The 26515-nt window shown below is 38.6% G+C and overlaps 1 protein-coding gene across 8 annotated transcripts in view; it reads right to left on the reverse strand.

Moving 5' to 3' along the window:
- Positions 1-26515, reverse strand: part of CHD2 (chromodomain helicase DNA binding protein 2) — a 149133-nt gene that overhangs the window by 35658 nt on the left and 86960 nt on the right. For all 8 annotated transcript variants that reach the window (XM_033188901.1, XM_033188906.1, XM_033188900.1 and 5 more), the window contains 11 exons: positions 22073-22235; positions 21585-21737; positions 19380-19451; positions 15993-16142; positions 15090-15238; positions 13502-13598; positions 12955-13047; positions 9901-10071; positions 8729-8904; positions 2498-2539; positions 918-1057 (listed from right to left, as the gene is read on the reverse strand). In XM_033188901.1, coding sequence (XP_033044792.1) covers positions 918-1057; positions 2498-2539; positions 8729-8904; positions 9901-10071; positions 12955-13047; positions 13502-13598; positions 15090-15238; positions 15993-16142; positions 19380-19451; positions 21585-21737; positions 22073-22235 — 1406 coding nt within the window. The remainder of the gene's footprint in view (positions 1-917; positions 1058-2497; positions 2540-8728; positions 8905-9900; positions 10072-12954; positions 13048-13501; positions 13599-15089; positions 15239-15992; positions 16143-19379; positions 19452-21584; positions 21738-22072; positions 22236-26515) is intronic.

The raw sequence follows: 26515 nt of genomic DNA on the forward strand, positions 1-26515 counted from the left end.
CTGAAGTGCAGTGGCATGATCTCAACTCACTGCAGCCTCTGCCTCCTGGGCTCAAGTAAACCTCCCACCTCAGCCTCCCATGTAGCTGGGATTACAAGTATGAATCCTACTACTCTCAGCTAATTTTTAAACTTTTTGTAGAGACAAGGTCTCACTTATATATTGCCCAGACTGGACTTGAACTCCTGGGCTCAAGTGATCCTCTGGTCTCAGCCTCCCAAAGTGCTGGGATTATAGGCATGAGCCACTGCACCTGGCCTTCCTCATTTCTTTAAAGTTCACTATGAGGGTGCCCTTACCAATAACAACTTCAGAGTTCTCTCCTCACAAGCATTCCTATACCTCTTGCTTTTAAAGATATCACACAGGACAGGCAAAATCACTTTCTGGTATCAAAGAGAAAACACATTGCATGTCCAATCCAATGAGAACAAATTCTAGTGGCATGAAAATCTCAATGTAACAAAAATGCTTACAATATTCATCCAATATTTTATTTATTCCAATTAATTTTCTAAATCCTTTCTGTTTGCCGTAACACACAATATATATCCAAGATAATTAACAATGCTTGTGATCTATAACAACTCTTATTTGCAGGAAAAATACAGAGGTGTCCACCAAGCTTTGCCCCTGGGTTTTACATCACTCAAACGAATTTAAACTTTCTACAGCAACATAAAAAGAAACCATTTCATCTTGTTCTTCACTCTACACCTTCTGCAAATCAACTTCATTTGTGAGTAGACCTGTAGGAGCATAGAATATTAAGCTCACAGAAACGCAGCTCAGAATAAACACCTCAAAGCACTAGGCATGTGTGTTCCTCAAGTCTGTCCTTAAAACGCCCTTTAGCAACAGAAATCCAGTCCATGAGTGCCAGCCTGTGAAGACTCACTAAAGCCAACTTCACTTACCCTCGCTGGCATTTTCTTTCAGCTGCTCTTCATATTCCTGCATTGCTGACACACAACTGTTGTGGATCAGTTCACCCAGGCGCTTCAGATCTGCCACCGACTTATCTACCAGCTCAGCATCACGTGCTATGCACTCCAGCCTGAGAAGGAACAAATATGGGGACACTTCAGCGCCCTGTGCCCACTCTTCTTAAATGTCATGAGATGCCACTAGGCCTCATATAAGCTTCTCCTGCAAAGACACTTTTCTTTGTGTTCCTTTAGTGGTCATTCTAAGGCTCCAACAAGAACCCCTGGACATTGAAGGCTAACACATTCATTTTCCATCATAAAGAATTGTGTCTTGAATAGTCCACAAAACAAAACAATTCCAAAAAACAGAGAGGAAAGAAATAAACAACGAAAGCAAACTTTATTAAATAAATAGGCTGTTAGTGGCAGCAGGTGAAGTGCCTGAACACCATCTGTACTAGTTTGCTTCTTTGTATTCACTTCCCTTTCTCCAGCCTACTTTCATTCACTGCAATGTTCCTAGAAGCAGAGTATAGTTACTTCTACTACATGTTTAGTTGATCTCCATGTCATATGAAGCACACAAATATATTATTAACTATATGTCTAGTTGATCTCCATGTCATATGAAGCACACAAATTTATTAACTATATGTCTAGTTGATCTCCATGTCATATGAAGCACACAAATTTATTAACAGCTAAAAAAGAGGCTGTCAAAGGTGCCAAGCCCCCTTTTCCACATCCTATTGGCTTTTACAGTAACTGGCCCAAAGACAGGCAGTCTACCCCTGGGTGGTCAGCAACAGTCCTGGAAAGATGCAACTGACTTTCTTGGCTTTGCTGTGGCTTAATGCTACACATCACTACCTCCTCTCCAAATGGAGAGGACCAAACAAAAATAGACTTGTAATTTTCACCCACTCGAGAAATTTGTCAGAAGAAAGAGAAGGGAGCCCAATATTTCCTTTAAATTAGGGCTTTCTAGATTTTATAGAAAGCAAAGTTCAAACCAAGCTATTTGAAATAGAGTCTTCTGTTAAAATTCAACTTCTGAATCATTTTATAAATGCTTATAGAATAGTAACAACAGCTACCATTTTGGAAGTTATTATTGGCAAGGCTATATGAGTCCTTTGCATTTATTCCTCATAAAATCCTGCTAATTAGCAGAAGATTATAAAATCATCAAGAGCCTTTTTTACCTTTGACATTATTAAATCTAAGACCTAGGACACAAATAACTAAATACATTCTTTTCAACTGGAGTTATATGAACATCTCTCTGAAGTTATTTCACGCACTACGGTTTTGAATATACTTGCTTCATCTCCCTCACAAAGGTGAAAGTCTTTTTATGGACAGCCTGTCTTTACCATCTTTGTCATCCCTCTGCAGAGGCACATGAATCAACAGGCACCCAATATATAAATGTTTGTAAATGAATGTTTCCAGAAAAAAAAAATGTTCCCGGCATTAGTATTAAATGGAAAAAATTACCAAAAAAGAACGTACTATATAATAAAACCAAAAAAGAGGAAGATAAGGGACTACTATACTGAACTTACCGTTCAAGAGGGAGACCAAACTTCTTATAAGCCTTGATGAACCTAAGAATAGGATCAATAAAACATATTAAAAAAACAGAGACTTACTTTAGTTATGTTGATGCTAACATATTCTGTGATGACATATGAGCCATGCAAATTGTCAAAAGTAGAGTGGGCTCAATCCTTGCAACTACCGAAAAAATGAATAAATGTTGAATGTCTTTGAAACTAGTCAACTTAAAATAATGACTGCTAAAAATCTATTCAAATTAAAGATCAACTTTATTCTCAGTGACTGTCCATAAACCTGCTTAGATATATGCTAGAGAACTGTGACTTAGCTCTAATATCCTTTTAAGAAGGTACAAGTTTATAGACTTCATTGTGCCATAAAGGATTCAATCATCAAGACTCAATTGTGATAAACCCTTATATCATTTTCATCAGCGTATTCAGTTCACCACTGTTACCTTCAATACCATATTTTTCGTTATTAGAAAACAAATAATTTTTTAGCTGTTAAGATTTTTTGACTGTCTCAAATAGTTTTCGGAATAAGGCAAAGTAAAATATGATTTAAAACTTCTTAGGCAAACGATTTTGGAAACTCTACTGACCTCTCCTCCCAAAAATCCAATCTATCTTCCCACAAGTCTCTACCCTAAACTATGCTACATACTAACTCATGCCATCATCCCCATTCCTAGAGGCTGGTCACCAGTACTTTCCACTAAAAACCAGGACTTCATGACACATCAAGGGCATCATGTAATACGCCAAATTACTACGATAATTGGGTTATATAACCATGTAAGGACAGACACTAAGGGAAAAAATGGAAATGAGAAGACATGGCTACAGAATAAAATAGGACTGAATATGACAATAGCTAAAAACAACATTAAAGAAACAGCACAGATACAAGGGTTAGGAAGGTATTATATATAAACATATATAAATATGTTTTATATATATATAAAACATATATATATATAAACCTGAGGATTACCCCTTAACTCTGCATTTCTCCTTCTTGACAGATACTGAAATATTTTATGTCTAAATAACACTTCAGATATGGCAGACTAACAGTCTGTGAAAATATGCTCCTCCATAAAAGCAATAGGAACGCTGGCCTAAAGTGTCACAATCAGTATTGTCACAACTCTGGAAATTAACCAAATGCATGCAGCTATCTAAGAAATTTATTCAAGAAAATGGCTGAGAGCCATCTAAGAAATTTATTCAAGAAAATGGCTTAGAGCCATCTAAGAAATTTATTCAAGAAAATGGCTCAGCAAGCTTCAGGGCATTTTTTAACTTGCACTATTCCCACCCCGTTAACCCCAGCTGCATGACAGCCTTGAAAACTAACACTTCTGCAGCTACAATAGCTGTGCCAACCAGCAGCATAGCAGCCACTGGAGGGTGAAGAAGAGGCTGGGAGTTCTCCAAAAGCCCTATTCCCACAGAATGATTGGACCTGGCTAACAGTACCCTAAGAAGCTCCATTCTCAGGCTTGCCTTTATTGGATTGACCCAGAACTCACTCAGTGTGAATAGCCCTGTCCACAATTCATTGGTCAAAAACAATTACATGCAAAGGTTTAACAGCATGACGGCCTGAGGCAACATTACCAGCTGGAAATAACAAAAGGCTGAACAAAGACAAAAAGAAAAACTGGAGGGAAAGATGTCCATAGGATAGATACTCTGAAAAGCTCTGACACATGTGCTGGTCTGTGTCCATGCAAAGGAAAGATCTCAGAGGGTCCTTCCACACATTCCTGGGACACCCTCTGCGCTTTGGCTTCCTTCATCAACAGAGTCTTCTGTCTCACTCTCAGAAGCAGAGGATCTCTGGGCCTGCCTCTTAGGCTCGCTGTCAGAGTCACTGTCATTTGTCTGAGCCTGAGAAAGACCTTGAGGAACCGTGCAAGCAGGAAATGAAAGTTAAGGCAGAGTTGTCAACTGCCTTCCAGAGCTTTGAAACATGACCCAACACACACACCCAGCCCTTCAACAAAGGCTGATAGACTTACAGGGTCAAAGCATTTACGGAAATCTCTGCTCAATCATTAGCTGACCACTAAGCTAAAGGAGTAGAGACTACACATAACATGACAAGGATCACATAACATGACAAGGAATACTGACTTCAGAGAACTAGTACAGGAAAGTCACTAAACAAGCAAATACAATAGCAGCAGCAAACACAACGTATGGCTGGGAGGGGAGATCTGATTTCTAGAGTTGCCATATGACTTAAAATGTTCAATTTTTTCAAATAAAAAATTACGGGACATACAGAAACCAAAAAGTAGGCTGGGCACGGTGGCTCACACCTGTAATCCCAGCACTTTGGGAGGCTAAGGCGGGTGGCTCACCTGAGGTCAGGCGTTCGAGACCAACCACCAGCCTGGCCAACATGGTGAAACCGTTTCTACTAAAAATACAAAAATCAGCCGGACATTGTGGTGGGCACTTGTAATACCAGCTACTCGAGAGGCTGAGGCAGGAGAATCACTTGAACCCAGGAGGCAGAGGTTGCAGTGAGCTAAGATTGCGCCACTACACTCCAGCCTGGGTGACGGGAGCAAAACTCCATCTCAAAAAAAAAAAAAAAACCTATGACGTATACATAGGAAAAAAAGCAGGTAATAGAAACCATCCCTAAGGAAGTCTAGCATGTAGGCTTATCAGACAAGGATGTTAATCACCTATTATATATCTTTACAAGAGTTAAAAAAAAAATCTGTCTGGAGAATTAAAAAGAAAGGACGAAAATGTTATCAATAGAAACAGAAAGGCTGTTTAAAAACAGACACTTTTTAAAGAGTGAAATAGAAATTCTAGAGTTGAAAACTACAATAACGGAAATGAAAAAAAAATCACTGGGGAGGCTCAGCAGCAGATATGAGCCTGAAGAAGAAAAACTGGCAAACCTGAAGATAGGCCAATTGAGACTATCCCACGTGAGAAACAGAAAAAAAGAAATTAGACTTTCTTTCAAAAATGAAGATGAAATTAAGACAGTGCCAGCTAAGCCAAAATAGAGAATCGTTGTTAGCAGACCTGCCTCAAAAGAAAATGCTAAAAGAGAGTCCTTTGGGCAGACACGAAAGGACATAAAATAGTAACTGAAATCACATGAAGAAATAAGAGCACCCATGGAATAATAAAGTAAATATAAAAACAGTATACATGTATTTTTGTTTGTAACTCTTTGCCTTCTATCTGATTTTAAAAGACAACTAACTAGGCTGGGTGTGCGTGGCTTACACTTCTAATCCCAGCCCTTTGGGAGGCCGATGCACAGCGATCACCTGAGGTCAGGAGTTCAAGACCAGCCTGGCCAACATGGTGAAATCCCATCTCTACTAAAAATACAAAAAAATTAGCCGGCGTGGTGGCGGGCGCCAGTAAATTCAGCTACTCGGGAGGCTGAGGCAGGACAGTCACTTGAACCTGGGAAGTGGAGGTTGCAGTGGGCCGAGATTGCACCACTGTACCCCAGCCTGGGTGAGAAGAGCGAAACTCCGTCTCAGAAGAAAAAAAAAAAAGAGACAACTAACTATACAAAGTATTAATTATAAAACTGCACTCATGGGTTTACAATGTGTAAAGACGTAATGTGTGACAAAAGCACAAATGGGGGTGGTGAGCTATAACTGGAGCAAAGTTTTTATAATGCCATTGAAATTAAATTGACGCTAATTCAAAGTAAACTATTGTAAGATGTTACTTGTAATCTCTAGGGCAATCACTAAGAAAATAAGTGAAAAAACAGTTTTGTTTCTTTTACAGGTAAATAAAATGGTATATATTAAACACAAAAGAAAGTAGTAATGGGGAAATAAACAAAAAGGACATGACATATAGAAGACAAATAGCAAAGTGCAGACATAATTCCTACTTTATAATAACTGCATTAAATGTAAATAGACTAAACACTAATAAAAAGATTTGCAGAAAAAATATTTTTAAAATTTTTTAAGATACCATCTTTTTTTTTTTTTTTTTTTTCTTTTAGACAGAGTTTTGCTCTGTCACCCAGGCTGGAGTGCAGTGGTGCCATCTCAGCTCACTGCAAACCTCGGCCTCTCGGGTTCAAGCAATTCTCATGCCTCAGCCTCCCAAGTACCTGGGACTGCAGGTGTGTACCACCGTACCTGGCTAATTTTTTGTATTTTTAGTAGAGAGAGGGTTTTGCCATATTGCCCAGGATGGTCTCAAACTCCTAGGTTCCAGTGATCTGCCTGCCTTGGCATCCTAAAGTGCTGAGATTACAGGTGTGAACCATCATGCCTGGCCAAATACCATTTTTTTAAATTTCAAATACCGAAAAAGAAAGATGGAGTGACTATACTATTATCAAACTGAAAACAGGCATTAAAACAAAAATTATTACTACAGACAGAAACACATGTTACAATAATAAAAAGGCCAACCAAGACCTATCGATTATAAAAAATATATACAATTAATAAGAGTCCGAAAACACATGAAGCAAAAACTGACAGAATTGAAGGAACAAATGGATCATGTAAGAGTAACAGAGATGTCAACATCCCATTTTCAATAATGGGAAGAACAACCAGGCTGGGCACAGTGGCTCAGGCCTATAATCCCAAAGCATTGGGGGCTGAAGCGGGAGGATACTTGAGGCCAGGAGTCTGAGACCACCCTGGGCAACATAATGAAACCTTGTCTCTACAACAAAAATTTTAATTAGCCAGACATGGTAGCACATGCCTGTAGTCCTGGCTACCTGGGAGGCTAAGGCAGGAGCATCACTTGAGCCCAGGAGTGTGAGGTTACAGTGAGATACGATCATACTCCAGCCTGTGCAAGAGAGCAAGATTCTGACTCTACTAAAATAACCACAACTACACAGAAAATCAATAAAGAAATTAAAGACCTGAAAAACACTAAGCCAAATACAGCTATAGAACACACTGGTCCATAGCAGAAAACACATTCTTCTCAAAATAATACTGGGAATAGGGAGCAAGAGGAGGTGGGGTGTATATATATACACATAAAAGTTTGGCTACAAATTCAAAATTGTTAAGATGATAAGTACAAGAGGGATGTGTTATATGCTATTCTGTCAGTAATTTGAAATATTTCTATTTTTCCATAGTAAATTAAACAAGGAAAGAAAAATAGGTGTGACCTTTAAGTGAAAAGAAACACCTCACAGTTTCAAATATATGAAACTTAAAGGACTATTTAATATAATTATAATATGGATTAGGCCTTAAAATCATCTTTATACTTTCTATTTTCTTTAGGCTTAAAAAAAAAAAAAAAAAAGGCCGGGCGCGGTGGCTCAAGCCTGTAATCCCAGCACTTTGGAAGGCCGAGACGGGCAGATCACGAGGTCAGGAGATTGAGACCATCTGGCTAACATGGTGAAACCCCATCTCTACTAAAAAATACAAAAAACTAGCTGGCCGAGGTGGCAGGCACTTGTAGTCCCAGCTACTAGGGAGGCTGAGGCAGGAGAATGGCGTGAACCCGGGAGGCGGAGCTTGCAGTGAGCCGAGATCCGGCCACTGCACTCCAGCCTGGGCAACAGAGAAAGACTCCGCCTCAAAAAAAAAAAAAAAAAAAAAGATGGAAACTGGAAAAAAAATAATTTGTAAGCAATAATTTTAGATTTTTTTTTTGGGGAGGAAAGAGACATTTGAATCAGATACCAAGAAATGTATAGTAATCTCACATAGAAAGATGTCTAAAACTGATTTTAAATGGGATTAGGGAAAGCAACGTGCTGAACAACATGTTGTACATACTACTTATAAACCAAAGCAAACCACCAGCAAACTGATATCAGTACTAAAACGGGTGGGACTGGGATTGTGGGGGAGGGGAGAGGTAGTGAGGGTAGACGTATTTGTACCATTTTTATTTTTGACATTTTTTTTTATATACAGATATGTAAGTCTGTATATATATGTATGTCAATTATCTTTCCCCCAGCTGAACTTTGTGAAAATGTTCTGAATAACCAGAGAATAAGAGAGAAACAGAGAGATGAACAACAAATAAAAGTGATCTCAACAGAAAGAAACCTTGGAGAAAGAAGAAGAATCCTAAAGATCTGGGACAGGACCCAGCTTCTCTTGCCTTTTTTGTAGTATTAGCCTCTGCCTACCCTGTCACAATGTCCAGGATCCAGTCAACCCAAGACTTACAGTACGCATTTCCAAACAAGCTCAGTGAGACAGAGCCTCCACCAACCTTCGGATCTCTGCATCAGTAAATCCCTCCACGAGGTCCTTCCGCACACTCCTGGGACGCCCTCTGCGCTTTGGCTTCTTGTCATCATCAGAGTCTTCCGTCTCACTCTCAGAAGCAGAGGATCTCTGGGCCTGCCTCTTAGACTCAGTGTCAGAGTCACTGTCATTTGTCTGAGCCTGAGAAAGATTGAGGCAGTCACACTGTAACAAGTGCGAAGTTCAAGTGGTGAAAGGACTAAGAGAAGGCCATCTTAATTCTTTAGTACTCACAACTTCTCACCATATCAGAAAAGTCAATTTTCCTTTGACAAATAAGGGGACAGAGGTCTTGGAGAAATACCCACTTAGGATAGTCATACTTTCAGAGACATTGAAATACAATGACAAGTGAACTGGATTAAAAATATTTGGATATTTTTACAATATCCCATTATAAAACAGGTTCATGTTTACTTCTTTGGGCAAGTAATTTTACTCTTTGTGCCTTTCTCATGTGAAAAATGAAGACAACAGTAGCTATAATATATGGTTTTTAGTAAGTTAAAGCTCTTAGAAGTGTGCCTAGCACACTGTAAGGGCTCAATAAATGGTAGCTAGTGTTACCTCATACTGATTTACTGTGACCTTGAACAAATCTGTGTCTATTATCTCCAACAAAATGGGTAACAAAACTTGTTCTACCTATTTCAATGTTGTTACAAAAATCAAATTAGATAGTGTCTGTGATGGAGCTTTGTGAACTCTGAGGTTGGTATGTGTTTCTTATTTATAGTTATATAATCCTTTAGTATTTATAGCAAGTGCTGTGAACTGTTATGGACAAACAGAAGTTTGACTTTCTGAAAGTTGAAGGCAGTGGCAATTAGAGCCAAATTGTGAGAACTACTGGTTCTAATCTCAAAGGCAAAATGCAAACTTCTGGAAATTTCAGATCCTGTTTATCAGCTTCACAAAGAGCCAATCTGCAAAGACCAAATCCGATGTCTCACGGGTGTGCTCATGAGCTCTGCAGATTTCTCCACTTTCCTTTGTTAAGTTTCCTACAGTATCAACTCTGCTCTTAAAGCCTCTGTGTCAGGGGAACAATGCAAGGCCTCTTGTTTGAATAATCAACACTTCTGTAGCCTTCACAACGTAAGAAGTAATTTCATATCTTTCATCTCACTTGATCACCTTTTTAGTGGAACTCCGAATTCGAGGCAGCATATAAATTTCTTCTAGCTCCTTCTGCCGCTCTTCCTCCTCTACTTTTTTCCTCTGTTCCTCTGGAATGATCTCATCCCAGTCCTTGTGAGGACGCTCTTCCAGCTCTTCTTCATCTTCCATTGTTGCAAAGTTGGCAACCTTAAAACAGACAACCCATTGTCTGACTGACATTTCCGTATTTCTAAACACCATTTGCTAAAACAACAATTTATCCAGTGTTTTTAATCTAAGTAGACACTGTGAATAATAGGACTTTTGTGATATTACATAATCAGATAATCAATTTTCTATTAGTTTTTCCTTATTCCCCCCCAAAATCAACTTGTCAAATCCTCAAGTTCATCATATCATAAATTTTACTGAAAAGCAGGGAAACAGCTACAAAGATACAAATTGTTTTTGTAAGTTTTACTGAATGAACTGTTATAAATCATAAAAATGTCCTAATACTAATGATAAAATTTAGATTTATTTAGATATAAAATGCTTAATACCTAATACTCCATGATGAACCTACATTTCTGTAAGTTGTATAGAGTTCACTTGAAATAATGCATAACTCAAAGCACTCATTATCATCTAGCCAACTGGTTGCCTTATTCATTTTTATCAAAAATATGAAAGTTAAAGATGTGTGGTGATTTCATATGCTCACAAGTGCACTTTAGTCTTAGGAAATAAAATGAAAACATAAAATGGAAAAAATTTAAATCTGGAAGAATATTCTCTTCATTTCATATCAAATATTATTTAATATCTGATATGTATCTGTACTAAAACAGTATGTAACCCAGAAAGAAAGCCATCTAAGTGTACCCATTTCAAAGAACCAGACGAGGGGTACACAGAAACATCTACCACCTCTGGACAGCCTCTGGGCAGTGGCAGGTGGCCTCCAGCCTGGCTCCGCATTCTTCTTATTCCTTCCCTCCTGGCCTTTGAGACAGTCATAAGGTGTAAATGAGTTTCTGGAGACTCCATTCCTTAAAGTCATTTGGAGCTGACAGTGAAGTCAAGTTAAGACTCTCACTTTATGACTTTTGGCTAAAATTAACTAAAATTAAGATTGATGTAAATATGCACATATGTTAGTGGTTCATGCAGTAAAGAAATTTAACCTTTCCAAAAGGGACATAGTGGTTAAAGGCCAGACTCTGGCCCTTAACTTAAGATAGTGCTTGAAACACAGTAAGAGTTAACACAAGTGCGGGTTTTTACTGCTGAAGAAAGGAGCAGGAGTCACAGAGGTGGAACTGAACTGAAACAGTGCAACGGACTGCATGTTTATATTCTTCCCAAAAGTCGTATGATGAAATCCTAACTCCCAATGTAAGGTGTTAGGAGGTCATGAGGGTAGAGCCTTCGTAATAGGATTACTGCCCTTATAAAAGGAACCCCCAGAGAGCTCTCTAGCTTCTCTCTCTTACCATGTGAAGGTAAGAAAACTCAGCAGTCTGCAACCTGAGAGCCTCCAGCAGAACCTGACCATGTTGGCACCCTGATCTCAAACTTCAAATCTTCAGAACTGTGAGAAATACATTTCTATTGTTTATAAACCACCCAGTTTATGGTACTTTATCGCAAGAGCCCAAACTGACTATGACAAACACTAATAATTCACCTTCACCCTTCTCTACCCCATCCCTCTGCATCCTGACACATTAATCTAGGGCTCTTTGGCCCATTCAACTCCTCCATCCTTGTTCTTCCATTGAAACAACTTCTACCAGTGGCCAGCTGTGGAGGTAATCACACAATATTGCTTCCTTCCAAACACTTCACACAGTGTCCCCTCATTCAATTCAATCCTAATATGCATGCTGCACTTAGCCATCATTGCAATCATCAGGTCTCTCTTGCTTCTCTACCTCCACGCAATCAACCCATGGTCAATCCTTCCTACCATGCTGTCACATGAATCTTGGAAACCTTTGCCATTTTGACTTTCCTGTGCCTTGCAAGCCAATCTCCCACCTTGGGATAGCCAACTGATCCAATTTCTCTGACCTCAAAAGTATTGCTGGTGAAAGTCATATGACCCTGCTGACTGGCTCCACAGCAAAGCTGTATCATCTCAATTCAGCTGACTCCCTATCAAGTTCCTCCCAACAACTCCCTGCCTCATCCATCGCTATCCCAAATCTTTTCCACTTCTCAAGCAAACACCTCACTTACTTTACTAGTCATTAAGGGCATAAATTAAACTCCCACAGCATCTCTTTCCTCCTCTTCCCTGAAGTGTACTTGTCCTTTTTCTTCCCAAGGCCAAGTCTTCCATCTGTGCTTTTGACTGTATTCTTTCCAGTCTCCTCTGTGGCAATGTGCCATCAAATCATTTCTTTCCTGAGAACCTTCAAAATCTCCCTATACTCAAGTTCTTTCTGCAAACTAGAAACATGGTAACATCTTTCAAAAACCTTGTCTTGCTTCAATCTTCTAGCCATATAATTTAGAGTCCCTGTACTCTTCTAAGCTTTTTAATAACACTGATACTCTGTGCTGCCACCACCTATCATCTGGTGCCCAGCTTCTGTGTTTAGTCCTCATTTCATGTAATTTTCTGTTATATGAGACACCACCGACACCTCTTTCTCTCACTTACCAAATAAACAAAAAACAAACTAAAATCTCACCAAGTCATCAGAGCCTTCTAATCGTCATCTACTCTTTTCCTATCTTTGATCTCTCTTTGGCATCTGATCTATTAACGTGTCTCACAATGCTCCACACGTCCTGGTTCTATACTCTGTCCTGGCTCTCTACCTAGCCCTCTCTTCAGTGATTTCTTTTCCTCCACACACTGACTCTACACAGGATAGCCCACTTCAGTGGTTACCTTCGTGGGGAGGACTGTAGAACCTACATTCACAACATACTTACAATTCAGAGAACGATATTGAGGATATGACTCAATTCAGGTAAAGAGAAAAGCAGAGTGCCTAGCACAAAGGAAGTGTTCACAAACATTAGTATCATTAATGAATCAATGCTGAGAACTCTCTCCCACAAAGATCTTCATACCTTGAACTGTGATAGAAGCTCATCTGTTGCACTTGTTGACACTTCATTCTCTCTCGTTTCAGCCAACCGCAAAATTTCATCTATATCCATTTCCTAAAAGAACAAAAGCCAACACAAATAGAATAAAATGACACCAGAGGAGTTGCCTAATTGCCCAGAAATTATTAGTATTTACTGAAAATGTTTGATGCAAATAAACCAATTCTCCTTTCTGATAATTCATTTACTTTCAGTTTCAACTCTAAATCCTTTACATCTAATGTCTCCAACTATTATTTATACAAATGACAAGGTGAAATTTCAAAAATTATAACAAACAGAAATGGGAGAAAAAAACCAACCCAAAAAAGTATCCTCAAATGCTTTATTAATTCCTTCCTACTCAATTCAGTAAGAGCTATGAGATTCCTATGAAAGAAAAACACACTGTCCTTCAAGTAATTACTTTTTCTTTAGAAAAGCCTCTAACAGTATCTTCTTACAGAAAATTTAGACTCTCACAGATCATACTTGTCAAAAAAATTTCCCTTTCCTCATTGTTAATTACCTGTGGTTCTGATTCCTCCCCTTCCAGTTCTTTGAAGAGATCCTCTGCTCCAAATTTCAAAATAGCTGTCAGCTCTTCTTTATTAAAAGGATTTGAGCTGTGGAAGTAAAATGTAGTTGGGAGAAACATCAAATAACCTCTAAAGTGTTCTACTTCAGAATAACTATCCTTCAGAAAGAGGTCAAGTAACTGTTGAAAATATAAACTCTGCCTCAAGAAAAATGATTTCTCCACCATCTCATTTTCTATCTACAGGATGAGTCTGTGATGGTAACCCTAAACCACAGAATAGAAAATTAGTTACAGTCCTACTGGCTCATCTATTGCATGGGTAAGCCAGAAAGGTGACTAGCAATGTTACAGAATGGAGCTCTTTCCTTTGCCCTTTGACTCAGAAAGTTACAATTCACCAAGAATTTTCAACCTTCTCAACTCCGGTCCAAAATAAAAGAGCTAGGCTTTTCTCATCTAGGTTCCTCTTAAACAGAAAACTATCTGAAAACATTCTATTTAGGAAGGGCTAATTTGAATACATCTTTAATATAGCTGCAGCCAGGCGAAATGGCTCATACCTATAATCCCAGCACTTCGAGGGGCTGAGGTGGGCCTATCACTTGAGGTCAGGAGTTCAAGACCAGTCTGGCCAAGATGGAAACACCCTGTCTCTACTAGAAAAAAAAATTAACTGGGTGTGGTGGTGCAAACCTGTAGTCCCAGCTACTCGGGAGGCAGAGGCACAAGAATCACTTCAACCTAGGAGGCAGAGGTTGCAATGAGCCAAGGTCGTGCCAGTGCACTCCAACCTGGGCAACGGAGTGAGACTCCATCTCAAAAACAAACAAAAAACATAGCTGCAACACCGCCATAAAAGACACTCAACAATCTGCTCAAAATGTGAAATTAAATTACTATTATTATTATTATTATTATTATTATTTTGAGACAGAGTCTCACTCTGTTGCCCAGGCTGGACTGCAGTGGCACGATCTCGGCTCATTACAAGCTCCACTTCCCGGGTTCACGCCATTCTCCTGCCTCAGCCTCCCGAGTAGCTGGGACTACAGGCGCCCGCCACCATGCCTAGCTAATTAAACTTTATAAGAGACGCAGTTGTGCCTGTTTCCAAAGCCAATTAAAACTTCATTACTTTCTTTTTATACCCTTCTGTTTGCAACAGAAAAAAGGACAACAATCTCCACACAAACATTTTTGCCAATAGTAAAAAAAAAATAGCTGCCAATCCAATCTGGATTCTCACTGCAGAAAAGTCAAAGGTGACATTATGCTGGGCTGACACCCAACACACAGCTCCACTGCTGTTGCTGTGTCATATGTCACATGTGCAGCCAAAAGCAAAGGCAAGGGAGATGGCAAGAAAGAGAGGAAAACACATAAGCAGGGGGGTGATGGGCAAAAAAAGGAACCAAGAAACTCAAATAAAGTGAAAATGCCATCCTATTTGTGGTTCTGGCCTGGCATCTTCCAGGTAATGAATAGACTAACGTCTGTGGTACAGAATCCTATTATATCCAACGATGATGTAAAATCAATTTGATTCTGCCTACCTCCCAATCTTTCTGGCACTTACTTGGACCTTCCCGAGTTGTTTTCCAGGATCGTCCGGCCAGTGGTGTCCATGCGCTGAATCACCAGATGATCCAACACCATCTTCTTTTTGGCCCGTTCTATGATCTCCTCCTCCACAGTCCCCTTTGTAACTAAGCGGTAAATATTTACCTGTAGGAAAAGTAACTGTTATGCTTATGCCTGCACCCTCCCGTCAAAAAAAAAAAAAAAAAAAAGGAGAGAGAGAAAGATTACCTCTGTCAAAAACCAAGAGGGGATAATTTTAACAGAATCAATTCTCTAATCATAAAAGACTGTAAGCCATCCAAGCAGGCAGCTTAAGTAGATGCAGTATTTATACTTTGTGTAGCAGGTTACAGTTTTAAATAAAATTGCCTCTAAAGATTTGTCGTTATGGCCTGTTCCATCAATAAAAATCGTACTTTACTGATGGAAAGTTTCACAAAAACAGAGTATTTGGCCAAGAATGAAACTTACAAGTTTTCCAATATAGAACAGACTTTAAGATTCACAAACAAAAAAGTGTGTGGTTTTCCAAAGTACCTTTAAAGCTAACACTGTCATGTATAATAAAAACAGACCGTCTTGAACAATAGGATATTTAACTTTTCCATACTAGAGAAAAGGTTCAGTTCTAAGTCTATTCATCTTATAACTCTCTCAAGATAAACACACAGAAGGTCACTGACATTGTACTTTTCAAACAGAAAAAGAAAAGTTCCTTAATAGGTTCATCTTGGGCCCAAAGACAACATCTCTGTGCTAGTTAACAAACAGAAATCAATACTTCAGGGGAAATAAAGGCAAAACAGGGAAAAAGCATTTTGTTAACGTCCTGAAAGGGCTGAACAAGCCCCCTGGCCCCCTACCCTAAAGCAATTTCCAGAAGTCTCTTTATACTGACCTGCTTCTTCTGACCAATTCTATGCGCTCGGGCTTGTGCCTGCAAGTCATTCTGGGGGTTCCAGTCAGAGTCAAAGATGACGACTGTGTCCGCTGAAGCCAAATTGATTCCCAGGCCACCAGCCCTTGTCGAGAGCAGGAAACAGAAGTCCTGTACACAATGCAATATACTACTTTATGCAGTGGCCTTCTCAGAAACAGTTTCACAGTCCAATAAGCCCTTATACCTGGAAACCCCTGCAGGTGTGAAGAAAAGTGAGATATGATGGACAAACTTTATGGAGGCTAAAAGAATGTCAGGGACTTGATGGTAGAATGAATTTTCATTTGATTAAGAGGCAAAGTCAGTGCCATGAACAGGAGTAAAGCAGAATCTAATAAGGCAATGGAAGCGAGAGAATTAGTGTTACCTCCCGGCTACAACTAATATACAAGAAGTTAACAGCAACAATAATAAAAACAGACAAACAATTATCATGGAGATCTTTAACTCCAGGAAGTCACCTGTACAATTATTTTTAGGGAAAAGGTAGATTATGCCATGTAAGTCAATTAGTATAAACAGAGATAATTTATTATATATTTATGTTTGTTAGGCTGGTGAGAAATACAGAAACACCGCACTAAACAGATCATATATGGGAAGTGTTGAGAAGCACAAGATCCTCAATTACCATAAAACATGCCAAAATTATAAAAAAAATCAAAACAGGTTTGGCTGGAGAGTGATGTGTGGAACCCCCCAGTAATGACAGTAGAGACTGGGCAGGCACAGCACACCTGCCTGCGTCTGAGTGCTCAGAAAAATATGGGGGCAGGAGAAAAAGAATAAAATATATAAGCCGGGGGGAAAAGGTGAAATATTTCTATTTTCAGGGAATTTAATCATATATGTCAAAAGATGCCTTTGTGGCAGAGAAGTAGCACTGAAAAACTGGTAGTCCTGAGTTCTGTCTTGATAAATGGGTATATTTAGCATACACATAGAGATGCAATGAAAAGGTCTCCATGTTTTAATAGTCACATTCAACAACATTATGCCATAGAAATAAAAATAGAGACAACTGCCTCAAAAGATTTTTAAACAATTCCAATAACGAAGTGATCAAAAGGTGTGTCTAGGCACATAATCTGTGATTCTTAGGAGAAATATTAAGCACTACACCACACTCAAAAGAGAAGCCTGAAGATAAACAGTGGACAGTTTAAGATGAGATATCTAAAACAAATGAAATTTGGAGTCAAAATGATCATATCAACCAACAATCTGCTATATCACTCTTTAGCAAGGATAACGTGGATTATAATACGTTGTTTGCATCTATGATCAAGTCAACAAAGGTTAAAAAATTATAAAACTCAATGCCACTAAGGGTAAGGTGGTTAAATAAATAAATGGTACAAGCATAAGAAAAATTTAGAAATGTAAAAAAAAAAAATTTTTTTTTTTTGAGACAGAGTCTCGTTCTGTCACCCAGGTTGGAGTGCAGTGGGGCAATCCTAGCTCACTGCAGCCTCAAACTCCTGGTCTCAAGGGATCCTCCTGCCTCAGTCTCCTGAATAGCTGGAACTACAAGCACATAACACCATGCATGGCTCATTTTTCATATTTTGTAGAGACAGGGTCTTGCTATGGGCCTAGAAATTAAGTTTTGTAAAATCTTTAATAACATGGGGAGTTTTTTTTTTTTTTTGGTAAAGACAGGTCTATCTTGACCAGGCTGGTCTCAAACTCCTGGTCTCAAGTGATCCTCCCCCATCGTGGCCTCCCAAAGTGCTAAGATTACAGGTGTGAGCCACCATGCACCTAGCCGCAAAGTATAATTTTGAAGGGAACAAAACTATATGCAACATGATCCGAATTAGGTAAACATATAAATGGTTCCATTTAGTAGGAAGGGAAATATATCCCCTAAAGACGTGAACAGCAAATTGTGTCTAGAATGAGAGTTTTTGTACAATTATTTTTTTCTTTGTACTCCTTACCATCTTCCCAATATTCTAAGTAAGTATATAATATTTGCCCCATTTAGTTTTTTAAAGGAATTTTTTAAATACTGCAGAAATGGTAGAGAACTTGTGTTCTATACAGCCATTATGGTGAGTGGGAATCAATTGAGAGCTATGCAAAAAGCAACTCTTTTTCCCCTGAGACAGGGAAATATGAAACATTCAACTCATACTATTTTTTAACCTAAGAGTGGAGAACACAAAATCAATTTCAGCCAACGCTGTATGATAAAAATAGCAGACATTTAGAGCGCTTACTATGCGCTGGGCAATGTGATCGGTGCTTTATGTTGATTACTAAATTTAATTCTCACAGCAATATTATGAAGTGGGGTATCGGAATCATTGTGATTTTACAGTTGAGGAAACAAGGAGCAAGGAAAGGAGGAATGGGAATTAGTTGATGACCGATGTCTTTAATTATTCCATTCCTCTTATCCTTAGTGAATCAGAGCCTTGGCTCTGAATAGATTAATGCCCAAAGCCCCTCAAGAAATAAATGTTTAGACTACAGAAGTAGCCAGAATACTAGTCTAACTAGGATTTCTATACTCTAAAGGCAGACAGCAGAGCATTCTGAAGTAACAGGAACAGGCATCAAGAGTTTTCAAAGCCCTTCAGAAAGCTAAGTCTGTTCTATCTATTTAAAAAAAAAAAAAAAAAAAAAGTGGCGCAGGCTCCAGAAATTAGCATTCTCTGTGAAACACTTCTATACTTCAGGTTGTCTCCACTGCTTCTTTTATCTCTACACATTACAGTTTTATTCACATCAAAACTCTTCTCTTCCACTTCTCTCAAATCCCATGGCATTTGATGATTTGATATGCACAAACTACAATGTTGTCATACCTTCTATTTCATTCTAAGTAGCTCTTCTATATGTGCCCCCCAAACAAAATACTTCATAATGCCAAATCCAAGCTCGACACTGATTGTAAAATGTTGCTGTTAGCAAGAGCAAGAACATTAAGCCACACTGTATTAGAAGTCCAACAAATTTGAGATGTGGCAAATATATTTTTCAGGACTTAGTCACCAAAAGAGTACAGAGATCAGAACTTCTAATATTAATTCTATTGCCCAACCCTCCCCTACTCCTGCCTTACTGCTCTTCCAGGCCCAAGGATTTGGTATCTGGAAGCTACCAGGAGAACCACTCTGTTGTCAACCCAGAACAGGGGAGATAAATAAGCACATATTTATTTTTCTGGAGTGACAACAAAATATCATATTTTATATGAGAGATTTCTTATTTTCTTCTCAAGGCAAAAGAATTGCACTATAAATTATTTCTGAAACAGAATACATTAAGCTAGAAAGACTTTCTCCTTGATGCAGAGCCCAAGTTGCTCAAATAACAAAGCCATGCATAGTATACCTCAGACCCATCTGCATTGAAGTGGTCCAGTGCCTGTTTTCGGATTTCTCCCTTGATGGAACCATCCAGACGCTATAAAAATAAACCACAAGAAAACTGTAAGATAGGAAGATCAGCTACACTCAGAATAGAACAGCAGACTTGGAACCTTTATCACCTGAACACCCACTGAGTAAAAATAACTGGAATGCACTGGCAAAGCGCTATGAAGAAGCTGTGCTTAAGAAGCACATCCTACTTGACCTGAGCTCTCTAGTTACAGACTCAAGGTTACAAGCTTCTGATTCAAAGGGCTGTCTAGGTTTAGCCAAGGATCAGAAGGGCTGCCAGGACCTAAAAGAAAAAAGATGAAAACCCAACCTATGCTTGAAGGCTGGGTTTACTTCTGTTTCTGTAGATACTGTGGAGATTAGGAAATAGGACCACTAGTCACTCAATAATAAGCTCCTGGAGAAAAATGATGCCTCTTAGCTAATGTGGCTAAAACTATCACTTAAAGTGTCACGCAAACGAAAAAATTACTTATGCAATAATTTTGTCTGAAAAACATTTTGCTGAATCATTGAAAATGCTAAAATTGATCATACATCCCAGCTCTGCCAAAAATCACACTCTGAAATCATAGTAAAGTGTTCAAGCAGCTAAACTACACGTGAATTCAGGAGAGCCCCTGGCATTTATTAGCATACATAATTCCTTTATTAGAACATATGTCAGTTCTACATGCAAAACAATATCACCATAGAGAAACCATTAACACGTAAAATACTAAATAATTATCACCTATATGCTGTACATTTTATAAAGCATTTCTCACTCTTTAAAATCATTTTCACATTTCATTCCCTCACAATCACCACTTGAGATGAACAAAATACTTCATTTTACAGAAGGCAAAACTAACCTGAAAGGTGACTTGGCTGGCAGTGGACTCTGTGGAAGGGCATACATCCGCAGAACTCTGCCCATCAGACCTAACTCAAGTCAACTCACAGGTGAGGAGCCCCTTACTTCTTTCTCACTGACTACTTACTCAGAGCCTTAAACCAAAGATACATTTAATGGGAGATTCAGAGTCTTTACTTGAAATCAGAAAACCTAATGCCCCCTTTTAATATACCCATTAGTAGAAGACATTATCTAAAAGTCACTGACCAAGCTTATCTATTCTGTAGAAAGAAAAACAATGCATTCTTGATTTACTTGGTATCACAGGATTTCCTAGGAATGAAAGCTCCTAGGGATTCGATTCACTGACAGAGACTGACTTTTTGCCATAGGCTGTTTCTTGATAACAACCACAGCCTTAAGCTATCTTCTAAGACAGCAACTGAAAGACCATATAAGATATTATGGATATAACAATGCCTTTCAGGGTATTTTGAAAGACAATCTGACAGTCTTAAAGGTGGGCCTTCTTAGGAGATAATCACTGGCTCCAAGTTTCTTCAATCCCAGCATAATTATGTGAGTTGGTAGAAGAGTTCATCCATTCAAAGTTTTAAAAAAATGTAATAAATCTTAAAATCTAAGCACTATAAACATATGCCAAGAGACAAGGTAAATTGCATATATGTCTATATGTCTATAAACAGATCAGAGAATAAGTTTCTACTAGATTATATACACCTAGAAAAATGTTATTATGCGGAAGAAAATTTTTCCCCGTAGGAGGTAACTGTGTGAAGATAATAACTCCAGTTTTAAAACTCCACAGAAAAAAGAGGAAGCCATCATCACTTACTTCAGGGACTAGCAAGGTTTTAAGTACCAGTGTTCTATTATGTTCCCAGCCTCACAGCCAGGGTCAACTTTTGGGGTGAACATCTGATACTGCCCTCCTTCTAGGATTTGGGCTTCTAGAATTGAGCTCGCACTTATTTCCTCTCTATTTTTACCATACACATGTAATAAGATGCTATCTGACATCCTTTTTTTCCTTGCCCAATCTGACTTTGTCTAATCCTCCCTGCCCACCTTCGAAGAAAGAATGGTCTCCTCATGACCACTTTCATATGGTAGCCTAAAGACATGAAAGTAAAAATTAAGACCCTCCTGGAATCTTAACCTTAATTTTTTTGAAACAAGAAAACTCTTACTTCCTACTTTAACAAGCAAAGCATACAATCCAATGTAGGAAGGTTGGGGAGGGGAGGCGGGGAGAGAGATTGATTCCCCCCACCGTAATTACTGAAATCACCTTACCTGGAAAGGATAATGTTTAATAGTTAGGTATTCAGCCAGGATATCCAACATTCTCACCATCTGAGAGAAGATAAGCACTCGATTCCCCCTTTCTCGAAGTCTTGTCAACAGTTTGTCTAATAAAATCAGCTTCCCACTGCTCCTTATGAGGGACTGAAGATTTAAAAGACATTCCAATAATTACATTGAAACACAAATTTTAATCTTCCCTAATCTCTAAAAATCCATATTTTAAGAACCATCTTAAAGCTTTCTGAAGCCCTTAGCAACCTGGTTGACCAGCAATTCCCGAAATGTTCTTTTTCCCAATATCTGGGATACCATACTTCCCAAATCATTCTTAGTTACCTAACTTTTTTCTCCAGTTTTTAAAGCTTCCTTTGATGCTCCCTCTTAGGTCACCAAGGAGGAAAACAGAGCATTCTGATGAAAAGCACCTAGAGAAACTAAGTGTTTTTTTGAGAAAGTAATTATGAGGAACTACGTACCAAAAGAATCTCCTGTCCATTTTCCCTTTCATTTTCTTCAGGGGGTTTAATCAGATAGCAGTGGTTGCAACATTTTTTCAGTTCCATCACAATATTAAGAAAACCAGACGTGCTGCCTCTTGTTCCTTTGGCAAGAGCCTTGTAATTCCTGGTCAGAATCCACCTGCAAATTAATATGATAATGATACTACTACATACAAAAAAAAAACAAACCCACAAAGTTGTAGGTACCAGAAGAGTATAAGAAAAAGTAGTAGTATTGTGGGGAAAAGAAGAGGCCTAAAAAGGTTTAAGAAGCAAAGAAGAATATTTCCTTTTGTATCTCCTGCCATCTAATCATAATCTTTTACATCTCTAGTCAAAATTAGGAATCTTAAAGATTCTGCTGGATATTTCAACTTCACTGAACACAGGAATATTAGAAGAAAACAACTCTATATACACACAACACACACATGTGCTTTACACATATATAGACACACACACACATTTTACATATTTACACACACTTTATACATATTTAAGTGTGTGTGTGTACACAAAGGCTGAGAATCCTAAATGTGAAAATCTAAAATGTTCCAAAATGGCACTCAAAACTTCTGAGTGCCAGTATTACGCTCAAAAGAAATTCTCATTAGAGCATTTTACAGTTCTGATTTCCAGATTTGGAATGCTCAACTAGTAAGTATAAAGCAAATATTCCAAAATCTGAAATACTTCTGGTCCCCAAGCATTTCTGATAAGAGACTCAACCTGTATGTGCATGTGTGAAAGGAAAATGACTGTCACTAAAGCACTCTTCACTGAAATATAAAAATTGGAAATAAGCTAACATTATGAGGTTAAATAAATTAAAATATACCATAAAATAGAGGCTATATGTCCATTTTAACATTGTAAAAAAGTATTTTATCTGACAAAATATTTATCAGTATGTTTTCTACCCAAATTTGGAGGAGAAATACAGATATATTCATGTATAACCATGTATAATCCTTAACCATAAACTCCAAAATATTAAAAGTACTTTTTTTCCTGAGTGGTGCAATTTCTTTATCCTTCTCTTAGAAATCACACTTCAGAAATCTATCTCAAGGTCTTCACTGCAGAACTATTTATAAAAGTGGGTAAAACAATCTAAATGCCTACCACAAGGAAACTGGTTGAATAAACCACACTGTATATCCTCAATGGAATACTATGCACTGTAAAGGCCTATCTCTACAAGCTACTATGGGGTGCTCTTCAGCATGCATCATTAGGGAAAAAAGGCAGAGAAACGTGTATTGGTATGCTACCACTTATCTAAGAGAAAGGAGGATATTCAAAGTTAAAATGCATTAACAATTAAAAGTTAAAGGAAGGATAAGCGTTAAAATGTTAAAAAATAATAATTACGGACCAGTTGCGGTGGCTCACACCTGTAATCCCAGCACTCTGGGAGGCCAAGGGGGGCAGATCACCTGAGGATGGGAGTTCGAGACTAGCCTGACCAACATGATGAAATCCCATCTCTACTAAAAATACAAAATTAGCTGGGCGTAGTGGTGCATGCCTGTAATCCCAGCTACTCAGGAGGCTGAGGCAGGAAAATTGCTTGAACCTGGGAGGCAGAGGTTGAGGTGAGCTGAGATCAAGCAATTGTACTCCAGCCTGGTCAATAAGAGTGAAACTCTGTCTCAAAAAATAATAATAATAATTACCTATGGGGAAAGACGGACTAGAATGGAGGGAAGAGGGAATGAAGCTACATTTCTTTGAACATACCAGGCTTTGTAGCTTTGCCTTTGGAAATCTACAAATATCATAAATAATTTAAAAACAAAATTAAAGCAATCCCTAAAAATAAAAACTATAATGAAATAAATAAATCTATGTATCCATTAGTGGCCTAAACAGACAGAAGAAAAACTATCTTGAGTACTTTAAAACTCTCCCATTTCTTGTGGTATATAACCTTAAAAAGCAAAAAAAAATAAGTAAAAACAAAACCTGTAAAAAGAAAATCCTGTTGCAGTGAGCTGAAATCACGCCACTACACTCCAGCCTGGGTGACAGAGTGAGACTCCGTCTCAAAAAAAAAAAGAAAATCTTAACCTGTTTTTACTATTCTTATTATTGGTGGTAATATTAGTAGCTTTGTTGTATGTATAGAATGAATTAGCTAGGTGAGGTTGGGAAGTGAGATTTTTAGTATAGCATACTATCAGTAAGATCAAATAAAATATCTGTGGTACTGTTCATCATGTATTTTTACCATTAAAAACAAATTTCCCAATTCTGTCCACTGAAAAATATCTGTCAATAATGTTTGCTGCAGTTGCAAAGAGCACCTAGGGCCCAGTATGTGGTCTCCAAATACCATTTCCTCATCTTTGCCACAGTCCATAAACCATCAGAAAGAGGCCAGCCTTCTGAGGCTCCTTCAGACTCAACGGCCTTGGACTCCAGGGTACTGCGGAACCCGACAGTCTATGAAGTTACACCAAGAAGCAAGGTGTGGTGGCGACGGGCGCTGCTCTACAGTGAGAAGTGCGGAAGGACCTATGCCTGTGGGCAGGGATTGCAGGGAATGCTGGTGGCCCTGAAGTAATTCTGCTCACTTTCTTTGGCTCTCTAGTGCTTTCCGCAATCCTGCATGTTGTGCAGCCTGAAGGCAAGAATATTAGCCAGGACTCTTAAATTGCAAGTCATAAAAACTCAACTAAATCAGTTTAAGCAAACTGGAAGTATCTAGAGTAGGCAGAAAAATCATATGATCAATCAACATCCAAAATAGCATCGACCAACTGACACATTCATGTTGTTACTCAGGTAACACTATTTCCCCTTTAACATTTTATAGTATTAAACTATTTTCAGAAGAAAAACAAAAACAAGTATTTCCTAGTAAAAGAGTATGCAGAACTTCTAGGATACATGGCTGACTCTAGTTCTGGGGCAGGAAATGTACAAAACGGATGTGGAACACTTTATCATTCCAGATAGCAAAGAAACTGTCAACTACTATTACAGTTATGTCAAAAGGACTCCAAAAACTAACTTGAATAAGTTCCCACTAGCTAAAAATGGGACTGTTGGAGCATGAATATGGATAATAACTGCAACAGAATTAACCATAAATAGGTGTAACTGATGAGTTCGTAATTATATCAAAGTAAATCTCACTGGTCAAAACCTTTGAAGAAAAGTAGATCTTCTCCTCTGAAAATGGCGAAAATAGAATCTTACTCTGCCTTTCCTACATGAACTGTTCCTCAGCTGACATGGGAAAGTTTCTTTTTATAGAAGTATTCCACCTAATAAACAAGTGAGTGATAAAATTTGAATATCACCCTTTTGTACTCTCTAATGAATTAACAGATCTAGGCAATGCTCATCATTAGTCATTAACATCACAAAAAAAGGACATTTATCCTGTGAAAGAACATTCCTTTGCCTCTAAAGTTACATGAATCTGAGTCTAATCAAGCCTTTACACTTACTTATGAGTATACAAAAAACACAGTTCAAAGGAAAAGTGGTTTAAAAAATTTTTTTTTTTTAATAGAGATGAGGTGTCACTGTATTGCCCAGGCTGGTCTCAAACTCCTGGGCTCAAGCGATCCTCCTGCCTCAGCCTCCCAAAGTGCTGGGATTATAGGCATGAGCTACCACACCTGGCTGAAAATATTAAAGAATGCCATGGAGCTGGAATCAGCAAAATCCAGACTTTGAGAAAAATCTGCAAAACATAAATTCAGTTTCCTGACTCAAAAAATTTATAAGGCAAGGAAAAATAAATTAATTAAAATATACTTAAGAGACATACCAACCATCAAAATGCATGGAGCTTACATCAATCCCAAAACAAGCAAAATGGCACATGCACAAACCAATATATATATATATATATATAATATATATATATATATATATATATGACAACCAGGAAAATGTTAACACTAGACATTACAAAACTGTTAAGGAATTATTAAAATTTTGAGACATAACAACAGTATTGAAATTTTGCGCGGTGGCTCAAGCCTGTAATCCCAGCACTTTGGGAGGCCGAGACGGGTGGATCACGAGGTCAGGAGATCGAGACCATCCTGGCTAACACGGTGAAACCCCGTCTCTACTAAAAATACAAAAACTAGCTGGGCGAGGTGGCGGGCGCCTGTAGTCCCAGCTACTCGGGAGGCTGAGGCAGGAGAATGGCGTAAACCCGGGAGGCGGAGCTTGCAGTGAGCTGAGATCCGGCCACTGCACTCCAGTCCGGGAGACAGAGCGAGACTCCGCCTCAAAAAAAAAAAAAAAAAGAAATTTTGCTTAATAACAACAAAACGTTGGGAGGCCGAGGTGGGCAGATCACCTGAGGTCGGGAGTTCAAGACCAGCCTGACCAACATGGAGAAATCCCGTCTCAGCGGGGCGCGGTGGCTCAAGCCTGTAATCCCAGCAC

Source organism: Trachypithecus francoisi, unplaced genomic scaffold (genome assembly GCF_009764315.1).
Source record: "Trachypithecus francoisi isolate TF-2019V2 unplaced genomic scaffold, Tfra_2.0 Lachesis_group3, whole genome shotgun sequence".
NCBI classification, from domain to species: domain Eukaryota; kingdom Metazoa; phylum Chordata; class Mammalia; order Primates; family Cercopithecidae; genus Trachypithecus; species Trachypithecus francoisi.